Here is a 15,442-nt window from a genome sequence, read left to right as displayed (position 1 = left end):
ATTCTGCATTATTCACATTTATGCCTTTTTTTTGTCTATCTAGTTTCAGGAAAACCTGGGGCTGTGGAGGGCAGAGAACAGATAAAGAGAGGGCTGTGTACAATGTGATTAAGGAGGAACACCAGAAGTTGGGGCCCATCTCATTTGCTGAATTCAACGTGCTGATTCTCTTCACTCTGCTGATTGTCCTATGGTTTACAAGAGACCCAGGCTTCGTCTCTGGCTGGGCCAGTGCTCTCTTTAATACAGATGTTGAGTGAGTTCTGCCTTCTATTCAGCATTATAGTCATGGCATTAGCTATTTTTCATAGATTTTTTTTTTTAATATCGCCAGAAGAGTGATCGAGTTTTCAAAGAGAGATGTTTAACGTTGCATACTGTGCTAATGTTTTACTTTCTTGTTCTTAGTAATCAGACATTGCAGTATGATTTTGCTTGCCATATATAAACTTCACTATTTGTGGAGTTACAGGCAGGGTCTCTGTCTCTACTTGCATACATATTGGTTTTAAAAAAGGTTTGGCCAAGTTCCTGAAGGTAACGTCCCTGGGGTTGGTAGCATGGAATCTTACTACTCTTTGGGGTTCTACCAAGATTGGCCACTGTTGGAAGCAGGATACTGGGCTTGATGGACCATTGGTCTAGGCCAGTACAGCAATTCTTATGTTCCTATGTTCTTATATTAAAAGCACTCTCCAGATGGTGGCAGCTAAAGATTCCTCATATACCCTCTTAGACAATAGGGGTCCATTTAATAAGGTGCACTGAAAATGGCTTGCAGTAGTGTAGGCGCGGGTTTTGGGTGCGTGCCGATTCATTTTTCAGCACGTCTGTAAAAAAGGCCTTTTTAAAATTTTTGCTAAAAATGGATGTGCGGCAAAATCAAAATTGCCGTGCGTCCATTTGGGGTCTGCGACCTTACTGCCAGCCATTGGCCTAGCGGTAAAGTCTCACATGGTAACCGGGTAGTAATGACCTACATGCGTCAAATTTCACCTGCGCATATCTGACGCACGCCAAAAATGAAATTACTGCGGTATCTCCATTTTGGCACGCAATAGGCGCGCATAGACGCTTACGCGGCTTAGTAAAAGGGCCCCCTGGGTGCTGAAAGCAGTAGCTACCAATAACTCCATAGAAAGTTACTAGAACCAAATGGTCTCTCAGGCCTCATATCTGGCTCTTCCACACTCAATTAAGCGGGTACTGCTAGATGAGAAAATTGATGACCAGCAGATGGTGGACTGGCAAATTATCTTTAGAAGGGTGACTATCAGGCTTATTTTTGAAAGTGATCGCCGGTGATCTTCCAACGTAAATCGGGAGATGGCCAGCGAACTCTCAAAAGCGGCGAAATCGGTATACAGTGGGGGAAATAAGTATTTGATCCCTTGCTGATTTTGTAAGTTTGCCCACTGACAAAGACATGAGCAGCCCATAATTGAAGGGTAGGTTATTGGTAACAGTGAGAGATAGCACATCACAAATTAAATCCGGAAAATCACATTGTGGAAAGTATATGAATTTATTTGCATTCTGCAGAGGGAAATAAGTATTTAATCCCTCTGGCAAACAAGACCTAATACTTGGTGGCAAAACCCTTGTTGGCAAGCACAGCGGTCAGACGTCTTCTGTAGTTGATGATGAGGTTTGCACACATGTCAGGAGGAATTTTGGTCCACTCCTCTTTGCAGATCATCTCTAAATCATTAAGAGTTCTGGGCTGTCGCTTGGCAACTCGCATCTTCAGCTCCCTCCATAAGTTTTCAATGGGATTAAGGTCTGGTGACTGGCTAGGCCACTCCATGACCCTAATGTGCTTCTTCCTGAGCCACTCCTTTGTTGCCTTGGCTGTATGTTTTGGGTCATTGTCGTGCTGGAAGACCCAGCCACGACCCATTTTTAAGGCCCTGGCGGAGGGAAGGAGGTTGTCACTCAGAATTGTACGGTACATGGCCCCATCCATTCTCCCATTGATGCGGTGAAGTAGTCCTGTGCCCTTAGCAGAGAAACACCCCCAAAACATAACATTTCCACCTCCATGCTTGACAGTGGGGACGGTGTTCTTTGGGTCATAGGCAGCATTTCTCTTCCTCCAAACACGGCGAGTTGAGTTCATGCCAAAGAGCTCAATTTTTGTCTCATCTGACCACAGCACCTTCTCCCAATCACTCTCGGCATCATCCAGGTGTTCACTGGCAAACTTCAGACGGGCCGTCACATGTGCCTTCCGGAGCAGGGGGACCTTGCGGGCACTGCAGGATTGCAATCCGTTATGTCGTAATGTGTTACCAATGGTTTTCGTGGTGACAGTGGTCCCAGCTGCCTTGAGATCATTGACAAGTTCCCCCCTTGTAGTTGTAGGCTGATTTCTAACCTTCCTCATGATCAAGGATACCCCACGAGGTGAGATTTTGCGTGGAGCCCCAGATCTTTGTCGATTGACAGTCATTTTGTACTTCTTCCATTTTCTTACTATGGCACCAACAGTTGTCTCCTTCTCGCCCAGCGTCTTACTGATGGTTTTGTAGCCCATTCCAGCCTTGTGCAGGTGTATGATCTTGTCCCTGACATCCTTAGACAGCTCCTTGCTCTTGGCCATTTTGTAGAGGTTAGAGTCTGACTGATTCACTGAGTCTGTGGACAGGTGTCTTTCATACAGGTGACCATTGCTGACAGCTGTCTGTCATGCAGGTAACGAGTTGATTTGGAGCATCTACCTGGTCTGTAGGGGCCAGATCTCTTACTGGTTGGTGGGGGATCAAATACTTATTTCCCTCTGCAGAATGCAAATAAATTCATATACTTTCCACAATGTGATTTTCCGGATTTAATTTGTGATGTGCTATCTCTCACTGTTACCAATAACCTACCCTTCAATTATGGGCTGCTCATGTCTTTGTCAGTGGGCAAACTTACAAAATCAGCAAGGGATCAAATACTTATTTCCCCCACTGTAATTGAAAGCGGCTTTTTTGACAGCATTGCCGAGCCGGCGAAAGTTCAAGGGGGCGTGTCGGCGGCATAGTGAAGGCGGGATATGGGCGTGGCTACCAGATGGCCGGCTTTTGCGGATAATGGAAAAAATAAGCGGCGTTAAGCAGTATTTCGCCGGGTTTACTTGGTCCTTTTATTTTCACGACCAAGCCTCAAAAAGGTGCCCCAACTCACCAGATGACCACTGGAGGGAATGGGGGATGACCTCCCCATAGTCCCCCAGTGGTCACCAACCCCCTCCCACACTAATAAAAATAAAAACCTTTTTTTTACCAGCCTGTATGCCAGCCTCAAATGTCATGACCAGCTCCCTGACAGCAGTATGCAAGTTCCTGGAACAGTTTTTAATGGGTGCAGTGTACTTCAGGCAGGCAGACCCAAGTCCATCCCCCCACCTGTTACACTTGTGGTGCTAAGTGTTGAGCCCTCCAACCCACTGTACCCACATGTAGGTGCCCCCTTCACCCATAAGGGCTATGGTAATGGTGTAGAGTTGTGGGGAGTGGGTTTGGGGGGATTTGGGGGGCTCAGCACCCAAGGTAAGGGAGCTATGCACCTGGGAGCTATTTGTGTATTTTTTAAACATTTTTAGAAGTGCCCCCTAGAGTGCCCGGTTGGTGTCCTGGCATGTCAGGGGACCAGTGCACTACAAATGCTGGCTCCTCCCACGACCAAATGCCTTGGATTTCGCCGGGTTTGAGATGGTCGGCATTTTTTTCCATTATCGCTGAAAAACAAAACCGGCGATCTCAAACCTGGCGAACTCTGGCATTTGGCCGGGCTAAACCCTATTATCGAAAAAAAAGATGGCCGGCCATCTTTTTCGATAATACGGTTCTGGCCAGCTGTTGCGCCGCGATATATTTCGTCGGTGACGTTCGATTATGCCCCTCCACGGGACCTTTTCAAAAGTAGAATGAAAACTGTTACTCGTCTCTCTCCCTCCCATTCTCCTCAAAGTACTACACTCCTTCCAAATATCTTTTGGAGCCAGAGGCAGGAATGAAAAATGTTTGAAACATTATTTTAAAATAATGCTGTCTTGGAGAGTCTTCTGCTTGTATACGGGAGAAACTCTGCTTTTTTATGCAATTTTAATATACATAATGCAAGTATACAACTTGTGAAGCAAAATGACAAAATAAGAGAAATCTTATCATCTTAAAGGAAAAGGAAACATTTCAACTTTTCATCATTAAAGTCTACTAAACTTAGGAGGCAAAGAATCAAGGGAGAAAATCAAGGAAAATAAAAATGTCCCCTAAACTGAGATAATAAGGAATCAGGAAAAAAAAACCCTGCTGGACCCAGTTATACAGGTTATACATTAAAGCAGGCCAGTGGGAAAAACAATGGTCCCCAAAATCAGTGGCATTCTGAATCTTTACCAACCAAGAATGATGTCAATTGTGAAGGTTCAAAGAACAGATTTTTCTCACACCATTATATTTCATAGTACATCTACAAGGAAATTTTAAATAAAACTGTCCCTTCTGCTTTTTTCTTAATAAGCATTCTTATAAAATTCCATGCAGCTGATCACCAAACCAAATAAAGAACAGGCACTGAAATGACCTTATTAGTATTAATTAATGCATTTCCTGAGCAACTCAAAAAGAGTATTTTGAAATCATGTGACACAAAGCTTTGGAAGATGTTTCCATTCATATCTGAGACTGGAAGATCTGAATATGTAAATCCTAGAGGAAAGAAGGGACAAAGGAGATGAGATGTGATACAGATGTTGAAATACTTGAAAGGTATTAATATAGAAACAATTTTTTTCCAGAGAAGGGGAAACTGTAAAACTAGAGGGCATTAATTGAGGTTATGGGGTGGAAAACTTAGGAGTAATATCAGGACATTGTTTTTCACAGAGAGGGTGGTCAATGTCTAGAATGCCCTCCCAAGGTAGAGACAAAAACGGTAACGGAATTCAACGAAGTGCAGGATGAATACAGAGGATCTCTTATTAGAAAATGGATGGTAGTTTTTTTTTTTTAACTCAAAACTTAAATGATTGTATTTGTGTGGATGTGTCGAATGATGCTTAGATGGCAACTCTGGCTGTGAAGAACTGGGAAATTTGTATGGTCTGTACCGTTTATGTCAATCCGGTTTAGAATGGGCTGGAACATGAGGACAGTGCCGGGCAGACATTTATGGTCTGTGTCCTGCAAATGACAAGACGGATTTGGATAGGCTGGAGTGGGCTTCGACAGCAGCTCATGTAGTTGGAATATAAGGATAGCGCCGGATGGCCTTCTACAGTCTATGTCCCAGAAACACCAAAGAAAGACCATGATCAAGTATTTTATATCACATAATCATGAATTGATAATGAGGGTGACTATTGGGCAGACTGGTTGGACTGTTCAGGTCTTTATCTGTCATCATTTACTATGGGGTCCTTTTACTAAGGCGCCCTGAAAAATGGCCTGCGCTGGTGTAGACGCGTGTATTGGACGCGCGCAGGTCCATTTTTCAGCATGCCTGCAAAAAAGGCCTTTTTTTTGCCGAGAATAGACATGTGGCAAAATAAAAGTTAGCGCGTGTCCATTGTGGGCCTGAGACCTTGCTATCACCCATTGACTTAGCGGTAAGGTCTCGCACATTAACCGGGCGATAATCGTCAGTGTTCATTGCAGATTACCGCCCAGTTAGCGCCACATGGTAGAAAATGACAAAAAAATTTTGCCGCAGGTAAAAAAATGGAATTACTGCTTGAGGCATGCGCTAGCCGGGCGGTAGTTTCAAACTGACGTGTGTTGGATGTGTGTAGATGCCTTCACGTCTTAGTAAAAGTGCCCCAATGTTACTATGGGCCTTTTTTACTAAACCGCACTAGTGATTCCTGGCGCGGTCATATTTGCCGCGTTGAGATCGCTAGTTCAGTTTAGTAAAAGAGACCCTATATTAGCAAAGGCTTTTCCTACTGCTATAGAATAGGAGAAATCTTGATATATTAACCCAAACTGCTAAAATTAGCGTTTTTTTCTATTAATAATTCTTAATAGCAACCTACAATCAAAATATCAAGCTGAAAATGTTACAAATGTAAAGATTCAATTATAATCAGAAACTGCCTAATCACATCCCAGCTCCATTTTTCTTTTTTTAATCAGATATGTCACAGATGCCACGGTTGCTGTGTTTGTTGCGGTTCTGCTTTTCATAGTGCCTGCCACCAAGCCCAAATTCAGATGGTCCAGCAAAACTGAATGTGATACCAGAGAGACCAAAGCAGGTAAGTGCAAAATCTTAACAACATAAGTTTGAAAAGGATTAAAATGTGCAAACAGTTTTCAGCAGAACGCAAAAGACATTACACGATGTGATGGCCGCAAGCGAGCCTTCTCCGGAGTAACCCCCACACTCTGGAATGCATTGCCTGAAAGGCTCCACTTAACACAAGACTATCTGTACTTCAGGAAGCAGGTGAAAGTTTGGCTCTTCAACCAGGCCTTTAATGGAAGAAGTAACTAACTTGTTAGTGTCACTCACACACACAAGGATTGACTCGAGCTGCACATACTGCAGCGGGACATGTTTATCCAGTCCTACCCTAGCTGAGATGATATCTAACCATCTCTCTGACCTCACATGCAACTTTCTTCAAATCAGTCATCTTACTTTCTAATTCTTCCTACTTTCTTACTCATCTATATGTTACAACTTTGCCTTACCCTTCACTACCAATTATAATGTTCTAGTACATATTGTGTTGTCATTGCAAGTAGTAGACCATGCCATACTTTGTATTGTTGTTCGAATATTTTTACTGCTGTAATTGCCTATTGCTCATGTTTGATCTATTCTTACTGTACACCGCCTTGAGTGAATTCCTTCAAAAAGGCGGTAAATAAATCCTAATAAATAAAAGCTCACTGCATGAATAGCAGCAAGGTTCTCTCTGACAAAAGAAATGTCAACAGTGTAAGTGGTGATTAGAGATGGGTGTCATTTCATATGATTGCCATTCGACGATAAGCGTGTACACTATTTGCACACAGAGGCCCTTTTACTAAAGGGTGGTAGGAGTACCGCACGAGTTATCATGTGGCAAAACCGCACCGCCGTGGGGCACGCCGAGACGTCCCATGATTCTGCTCTGATCAGCGCGTGCTGATCCTTGTGCTGGAAAATAGAAACTATTTTCGAGTGCAGGGGGAGGGGAGTAGGCATGCCCTGCAGTAATCAGGCAGCGCACAGCCATTGCTGCGTGCTGCCCGATTAACGCAGGATTTGTGCATATGCCCTTACTGCCTAACTTTTAGGCACGCATATCTGTAGTTATTGCGAACATTCTGGAAAGGAAAGTAGGTGCCTATGTTCCTTTATTGAACAGGCTCCTACCAGGTGCCCAGTTATAGAAATGCCAAAAGAGTACAAGTGCAAGGGTGAATTTGTGCACTACAGGGCAGTGGCAATCCTACCATTAGGCCAACTGAGGCTGGGGCCTCAGGCAACACTCTCTAGGACTGGCACTCTCCTCTTCCCTCCTCAATCCTCTTTACTTATTTTTTTTTTTTTTCCAAAAGATTGCAGTGGCAGGCAATTCCCATAGGTTGCCCTGCCACTGCACCAGCCTCTTCTCCCTACTGCGGCCCGCCTCTTGATGTAACTTCCTGTTTTCTCAGAGGCGGGACACAGTAGAGCGAAGAGGCTGGTGCCTGCAGCACTGTGGCAGGGCAGCCTTTGGGAATCACTGCCGTCTTTTGGAAAAACAAAATAAGGTAAACGCGGGGAAGAGGGTTGAGGAGGGAAGGAGGAGATGCCAGACTGGGCAACGGTGGGGGAATGGGTGCGGGCAGAGGCAGGATCTCATCCCTGCCTCAGGCAGCAGATTGCCTTCGGCCGCCCTTTCTACAGGGGTCATTATAGGACCATTTTTTGACATCTCACCTCATTTAATGTATTTATGTTTATATTTGGTCATTTTACTATCGTTATGGTGTTAACAAAATTGTACGTTTTATGTCGAACTGTACCTGCTGTGCACCACCTTGGTAAATCTCTTTATAAAAGCAGTTAATAAATCTCAATAAATAGGCACTCTGTTCTGAATTTATTCCAAGTATAACAGAGAGAGGGAGCAAAAAACAAGAAACAAAACAAAAAGCACCAAGGGCCTTCAAAAAAAGGGGTAAAAGGGGTCGCAAGTAATAGCTGACAGCATGCGGCAGTATTGTACAAGCAATACAATATACTGCAACGCCGTGTGATCCCCTGAGGTTGCTCACCACCAGTCTCACAGCTTTCCTTTTTCCAGCACTCCGTCCACTCTGACGCAGACACTGAGCACGAAACACGGACCGTGTCGGTTCCAGTCAAGCATTGTTTCATCAACGTATATGATTAAAGACTTTATTACCCCTTTTTTTTGAAGGCCCTTGGTGCTTTTTGTTTTGTTTCTGAATTTATTCCAAGGCATGGTCTTCATCTGCCGTCATTTTTCTATGCAAATGTATCTCATGTATATTCAATAGGAACATTCTGAAAACCCAAGAGGGACTGGAGATTGCCTATCCCAGGGTTCATGCTATTGAGAAGTGTGAAAACCGTAGGAAGCTTAACGGAATTCCCGGGGAAAGCTATGTGTGCGAGAGAAATGTCCTTTCTTGTAACAGAATTTGTTGCTGTGAATTTATATGTTCTTTTGGAAATCAACAGTTTAATTATTTGTCTTTGTAAAAATTTAGATGAAAAGTCATTTTTCCCTGCTCCTCTGTTGAATTGGAAGATCGTTCACAAACAGATGCCATGGAGCATTGTACTGCTTCTGGGAGGCGGATTTGCTTTGGCCAAAGGAAGTGATGTACGATTATGTTTCTTCAACTGACACTAATAATTATTAGGGGTGTGCATGGATAAAACCTTTTATTTCAATTTCTATTTATTTGAGGGGGAGGGGTTTGTTTGGTTTTATTTTCATTTTGTTCCTGTTTCAGTGCACACAAAATAATTTTAACACGTTCTAAACTGACAGAAACAAAAGACAATGACCTGGGGGGGGGGGGGTCGTTCTTTCTGTTGTTTTGAGCAGGAAATACCACATGATAAAAGACATGCCATAGTTAAATCCCGTGGAGGGGCATAATTGAACGAAAACGTCTATCTCCATGGGCGTTTATCTCCGAGAACGGGTCCGTGAAGGGGCGGACCAAACCGTATTTTTGAAAAAAAATAGACGTCCATGTTTTATTCGACAATTTGTGAGCTGGGCGTTTTTGTTTTTCAGCGATAATGGAAAATGAAAGCGCCCAGCTCAAAAACGAATAAATCCAAGGCATTTGTTCGTGGGAGGGGCCAGGATTCGTAGTGCACTGTCCCCCCTCACATGCCAGGACACCAACCGGGCACCCTAGGGGGCACTTTTACAAAAACAAAAAAAAAGGGAAAAGAGCTCCCAGGTGCATAGCACCCATCCCTTGTGTGTTGAGCCCCCCAAATCCCCCTCAAAACCCACTGCCCACAAGTCTACACCATTACTATAGCCCTAAGGGGTGAAGGGGGGCACCTACATGTGGGTACAGTGGGTTTGGGGGGTTGGACGACTAATAAGCATTAAGCAGCACAATTGTAACAGGTAGGGGAGGGATGGGCCTGGGTCCACCTGGCTGAAGTCCACTGCACCCCCTAATAACTGCTCCAGTGACCTGCATACTGCTGCCAGGGAGGTGGGTATGACATTTGAGGGTGAAAATAAAAAGTTGTGAAACGGCATATTTTGTGGTGGGAGGGGGTTTGTGACCACTGGGGGAGTCAGGGGAGGTCATCCCCGATTCCCTCCAGTGGTCATCTGGTCATTTAGGGCACTTTTTGGGGCCTTATTCGTGGAAAAACAGGGTCCAGGAAAAGTGCCCTAAATTCTCGCTAAAAACGCATATTTGTTTTCCATTATCGGCGAAAGGCGCCCATCTCTGATTGGCCGATAACCACGCCCCAGTTCCGCCTTCACCACGCCTTCGACACGCCCCCATCAACTTTGTCCGCATCCGCGACGGAGTGCAGTTGAAAACGTCCAAATTCGGCTTTCGATTATACAGCTTTATTCGCTTTTGTGAGATAAACGTCTATCTCCCGATTTGGGTCACAATATAGGCGTTTTTCTATTTCGATTATAAGCAGGATAATCAACTAAAACATGGGACTAAGCTGGTAAAAAAGTCAAAGCTGCAAATATAAAACCAGCTTAACTAAAGAGCAGTTTATCCTGCAATCACAATCGTTCCCAAAATATATAAACTTTTAAACAACAAGACCTCAAAGCTTCCTGCTGAGATAATTCAGTATTGAATAATTGCCCCTTTATTTTATTTTTGGAGCATCTCAACTCTCTTTGGAGCACGGTATTATCATCGGTCTTTTTTTATTATTGAAACAGAGGGGGAAAAAACGAACCAACTCAAAAAACTCTGCTTATAGAGAAAAATCATTGGTTCATAACACTACTACTACTACTACTATTTAGCATTTCTATAGCGCTACAAAGCATACGCAGCGCTGCACAAACATAGAAGAAAGACAGTCCCTGCTCAAAGAGCTTACAATCTAATAGACAAAAAATAAATAAAGTAAGCAAATCAAATCAATTAATGTGAACGGGAAGGAAGAGAGGAGGGTAGGTGGAGGCGAGTGGTTACAAGTGGTTACGAGTCAAAAGCAATGTTAAAGAGGTGGGCTTTCAGTCTAGATTTAAAGGTGGCCAAGGATGGGGCAAGACGTAGGGGCTCAGGAAGTTTATTCAAGTTTATAACAAATCCCTCTCCGTTCTTTGGTGGGTTTTCCCTCATCGTTATTATGCTAAAATCCTGATATATGTTAACTGTTTTTGTTCTCAGGCTTCTGGACTGTCAAAGTGGCTAGGAGACCAGATGATACCACTGCACGCAATTCCCCCGTGGGCCATTGCGGTGGTTCTTTCCCTTGTTATTGCCGTCTTCACTGAGTGTACCAGTAACGTGGCTACAGCGACACTCTTTCTTCCCATCCTTGGATCTATGGTGAGTGCAGTTTGCGTTTCATGTATTTGACTTAGAAAAGTCCAGGCATGCTTTACGCCAGGGGTGTAGCCAGACTTCGGCAAGAGGGGGGTCCATAGCCTGAGGTGAGGGGGCACATTTTAGCCCCCCCCCCCCCGGCGCCGCCGACCCCCTCCCCCCCCGCCATTGCCGACCCCGCTGCTGCCACCACCACCAACAACAACAACTTTGACCCCCCCCCTCCCGCCGCCAACCCTCCCCCGCTGCCACCGCCTACCTTTGCTGGTGGGAGACCCCAACCCCCGCCAGCCGAGGTCCTCTTCTTCCAGCACAAGGCTTTGTTCTGTTTCTTTGAGTCTGACGTCCTGCACATACAACGTGCAGGACGTCAGACTCACAGAAACAGAGCGAAGCCTTACGCTGGAAGAAGAGGACCTCGGCTGGCGGGGGTTGGGGTCCCCCGCCAGCAAAGGTAGCCGACAGCGGCGGCGGGAGAGGGTTGTTGGCGGGAGGGAGGGGTCGAGGGACAAATCTATGGGGGCCCAGGCCCCCGTGGCCCCACGTAGCTACACCACTGCTTTATGCTATTGAAGCCTGGTGTATGTTGGAAGTTGCTGGTTCTAATGAATAGGAATGTACATTTGTGAGCACACATGCAGTTCGTACAAGCGCCTAAAACTTTCAAGTGTGCACAAATCTCTTGTGTGTGTGTATACCTATGAATTAATGCTTACACATGCTAAAAGGTTTCACACAAAGATTACAAAAGCTTTGGTTAAAACAAAGAATAGCCAAACTTTTCTTTTGTTGGCTGTGCACATACCTACAGATTAAGGGCTACTAGGTGAAATTTGGGAGAGGGTCCTCGGCTCAAAGGGACAGTCCATTTCAGAAGACCTGGGAGCAACTGTAAGTGGGTCTCCTTCTTTTTTGGGTCCCATGCACTGCTGAGGCTATTTGGGCAGAATTTGTGTCACTGGTTGGGTGATTTCTGCCACCTGGGGAATGAGTCCATGGTTTACACATCGGCTTTCAAACAAGTATTGATAATTCCCTTCCAATATTTCAGTGGCGTACCTAGGGTAGTTGACACCCGGGGCTGGTCATTTTTTAACACCCCCTTCCAAAATCCAGTACTAGGCATACCGAGAATACAAAACACTCGGGACCTATACAGCAATTCTAGCATACCAAAAGCAGTAATTTCTACGAGTCACACAAGGAAAAGGAAAGCATCTTAAACACTACAGTGAGCACTAGAACATCAATTCACCTATTGTAAAACGAAACCAGACAGATTAGTACAGATCGTCGATCCTGCACAGTCAATGCCAACCGAAAGCCATGTCTTTTTCACAAACACAGATACATCCACTGTAGAATCCTAATCCACTATAGACAGACAGTCCAACACAGAAAATAGTGCTTGAAGGATGCTTTATTCGCTGCTTGGACAAAAGAACCCGGCATGTTCTGTATTTCGGCGCAATAAAACGCCTGCTTCAGGGGTCACAATGATGTTGAGGCAAGTAGTGAATAAATAAACCTGCCCAAAGAACTCTGTTCAGAAGGAAATCCAAACACACAGTGGGTCCTTTAGTCCAAGCAGCAAATAAGGCATCCTTTAAGCACTATTTCCTGTGTTGGAGTGTCTGTTGGCCAGCCTCTGTTTCTTTATTGTGGGAACTCTTGTGGTAAGCAGTTTAAAACAGGGGCGTAGCCAGACCTTGAGGTGTAGGGGGGGTACACATTTTGGTCCACCGCCCTGCCGCTGCCCCCCTCCGCTGCCCTGCCGCTCCCCACCCACTGCTGCCGCTGTACATATCTTGGCTGGCAAGGTCCCCAACCCCCGCCAACTGAAGCACCGCCACCACACATACCTTGACTGATGGGGGTCCCCAACCTCTGCCAGCTGTCACGCTTCTCATGACACACTGGGGAGCGGCAGCAGCAGGCAAATCACCCAAACAGGAGGCAAGGCAGACCACAGACAGACAAGTGCAGGCCGGACTGGAACAGAAGCACTAAGCAGCAGCAGGAGAATAGTCCATGAATCAAGCAGAGTCTTACTGGCAGACAGCAAGCAGCAAGGAAACCAGGAACCAAACAGAGTCTATAGGCTGGCGGCAAACAGTAGAAAACCAGGAATCAAGCAGGGACTTGGGCAGGCAGCAAACTGTAGAATAAACCAGGAAACACGCAGGGTCTATAACAGGCAAAGCAAGCATTCAGGGCAGGAACCGCAACAGAGCCAACAAGGACAAGAACACAACTGGAGATCTTTGTTGCCAAGGCAAAGCCTGAAAGTTCCCAGGTGCTTAATAAAGGCAACATACAAGGGAGTTCACCAGGTAAGGGTGCTGCTAAGTTCCAAAAATCCCAAGACAGTCTGGAAGGCTGGAAGGACCGGACCGGACCGGACCACCTTCTGGAACAATTGGTAAACAGCAGGCAGTCAGTCCATAGCAGACACCAGGTCTAGCCACCAGGTGGCAAGATGAATGAGAGCATGAAACATGGACAGAATCGTGACATCAGCTGAAGCCTTCATCCAGCGCTGGTCTCTGGCACCGCCGCATTGCCTTACCTGTTCTCTCTTCCCCTCATGTCACGTCCGGCAAGCTCATTTTAATGAAATTGACCATGTGCGCATGCTCAGTTTCACTAAAATGAGTGCGCCGGGCTGTAAGGGGAAGAGAGAGCAGGGCAGGCAATGCGGCAGCACCGGAGACCAGCACTGGATGAAGGCTTTAGCTGGCGGGGGTTGGGGACCACTGCCAGCCAAACCCGGGGCCCAGAGCAAATTTGGAGGGGCCCTGCCCCCTGTGGCCCCCCCATAGCTACGCCACTGGTTTAAAAGGAGTGTGTTCATACTTGCCATCTTGCATTGAGGAGTCTGCTGACCCCTGATGAAGGCATTGTGTCGAAACTTGGCTGAGTCAGGTCATTGCATAATAAATTTGCATGTGGCAAACCTACAATTTGTCTTCTTCTCTGGACCACCTCTGCTATTTGTTGCTGCCTGTGTTGATACTGCAGAGCATTTTCTCCTGTTTTCTTTTGACTACTCGGTCTCGGGCAATAATCAGCAGCACTGGAACATTTAAGTGTCACTAAATATTGCCAGATGGCCAGCTCAGCAGGGTTTAACCATGCAGAAACCTTTCCTTCCTGGTTAAACCCTTTTGAATATTGGACCCTCTGTGATCTGCAGATCAAATTCCACAGACCTGAACAGACAGACTGCTCACTACTGAGTCCCGTTGGTAAATATTTATAATGTCACTTCTCTCTTTCTCACTAGTCGCAGTCTATCAAGATCAATCCCCTCTACGTGATGATCCCATGTACACTCTGTGCTTCGTTTGCCTTCATGCTGCCTGTAGCAACACCTCCAAATGCTATTGTGTTTTCTTATGGTCATCTCCGTGTTTCAGATATGGTAAGAGGACCATTATTTGCCATGTATTTATTATTTTTATTTATTTATTGCATTTGTATCCCACATTTTCCCACCTCTTTGCAGGCTCAATGTGGCTTACAGAGACCTGTTATGGTAACACCATTCCAGGATGTCAGATACAGTTGGTGATGTAGAAGGATTAGGATGGTAGAAAAGGAAAGATCTAGACAGATAGTCTAGAAAGAAGATTTTCAGTGTTGGTTGTATTGGTGAAGTGGTATAGTTAAGCTATGGGTTCTCTATGTGGTATATGTATAGAAGAGTCTTGGTAGCCCCTTTCTTCACGTGCATTGCTCAAACAGGAAATGAAAAACAAATGGCACTGGAGCAAGCCATGTTTGGACAAAATGAGGGGGTAAAGTTAATGCAAGAACCATGGATAGATGTTGTCCAAAAACACAACACAATACAACTTTACCAAACCTCTTTTTTGAATTTAAGTAATAATGAGGTGGACAAGCAAAATAGTTTTCATAGTTCTGAAAATATTTTGGGGGATTTCTTTTTGTGTTGATGTTTTATCAAAAATAAATTCACATGTAGAATAATAATATGGGATGGCAGCAATTTTTAGTAGCTATTTACTCAGGTAAGTTGCTCTGAAAATGGTCTTTGAAATGGGTGTATCAGGGGTGTGCTTACTGAAAATAGAATTCTTGTTTTAAATTACCTTTCAAAAGTGGAAAGCAAATAGTCTTTTTTTTATAAACTTTTTATTTTCTATCCATTTCTAACATTTTGGGGCTCATTTTAAAAAAATTTTCAAAAGAATCTTAAGGTGGCAGAAGGGCGTTTTTCTCTCAAAAACATCCATGTTGCAATTTTCAGCACTTCGATTTTGGGGTTTTTTTCTCCACAGTTCGTCTAAATTTCAAGGGGGCATTTTGGGCGTGTGTTGTGGGCAGAACCTGGGCGGGGCATGGACAGCACCAAAATATAGATGTTTTTTGTGGAATAATGAAACAAAATGAAAATGTCTGGGGCCAAAATTAAGACT

General features: G+C 44.8%; 2 protein-coding genes across 2 annotated transcripts in view; one reads left to right on the top strand and one right to left on the bottom strand.

Moving 5' to 3' along the window:
* Positions 1 to 15,442, bottom strand: part of LOC115456837 (thioredoxin domain-containing protein 17-like) — a 531,330-nt gene that overhangs the window by 369,948 nt on the left and 145,940 nt on the right. The window lies entirely within an intron of this gene.
* LOC115456836 (solute carrier family 13 member 5-like) overlaps positions 1 to 15,442 on the top strand; it is a 44,596-nt gene that overhangs the window by 21,402 nt on the left and 7,752 nt on the right. The window contains 5 exon segments of the mRNA XM_030186163.1: positions 44 to 256; positions 6,123 to 6,244; positions 8,700 to 8,815; positions 10,842 to 11,003; positions 14,287 to 14,424. Coding sequence (XP_030042023.1) covers positions 44 to 256; positions 6,123 to 6,244; positions 8,700 to 8,815; positions 10,842 to 11,003; positions 14,287 to 14,424 — 751 coding nt within the window.

This window comes from Microcaecilia unicolor, chromosome 13, assembly GCF_901765095.1.
Source record: "Microcaecilia unicolor chromosome 13, aMicUni1.1, whole genome shotgun sequence".
Classification (NCBI taxonomy): Eukaryota; Metazoa; Chordata; class Amphibia; order Gymnophiona; family Siphonopidae; genus Microcaecilia; species Microcaecilia unicolor.
Note: the sequence above shows the minus strand (reverse complement) of the source record. Positions and strands in the feature narration are given on the sequence as shown.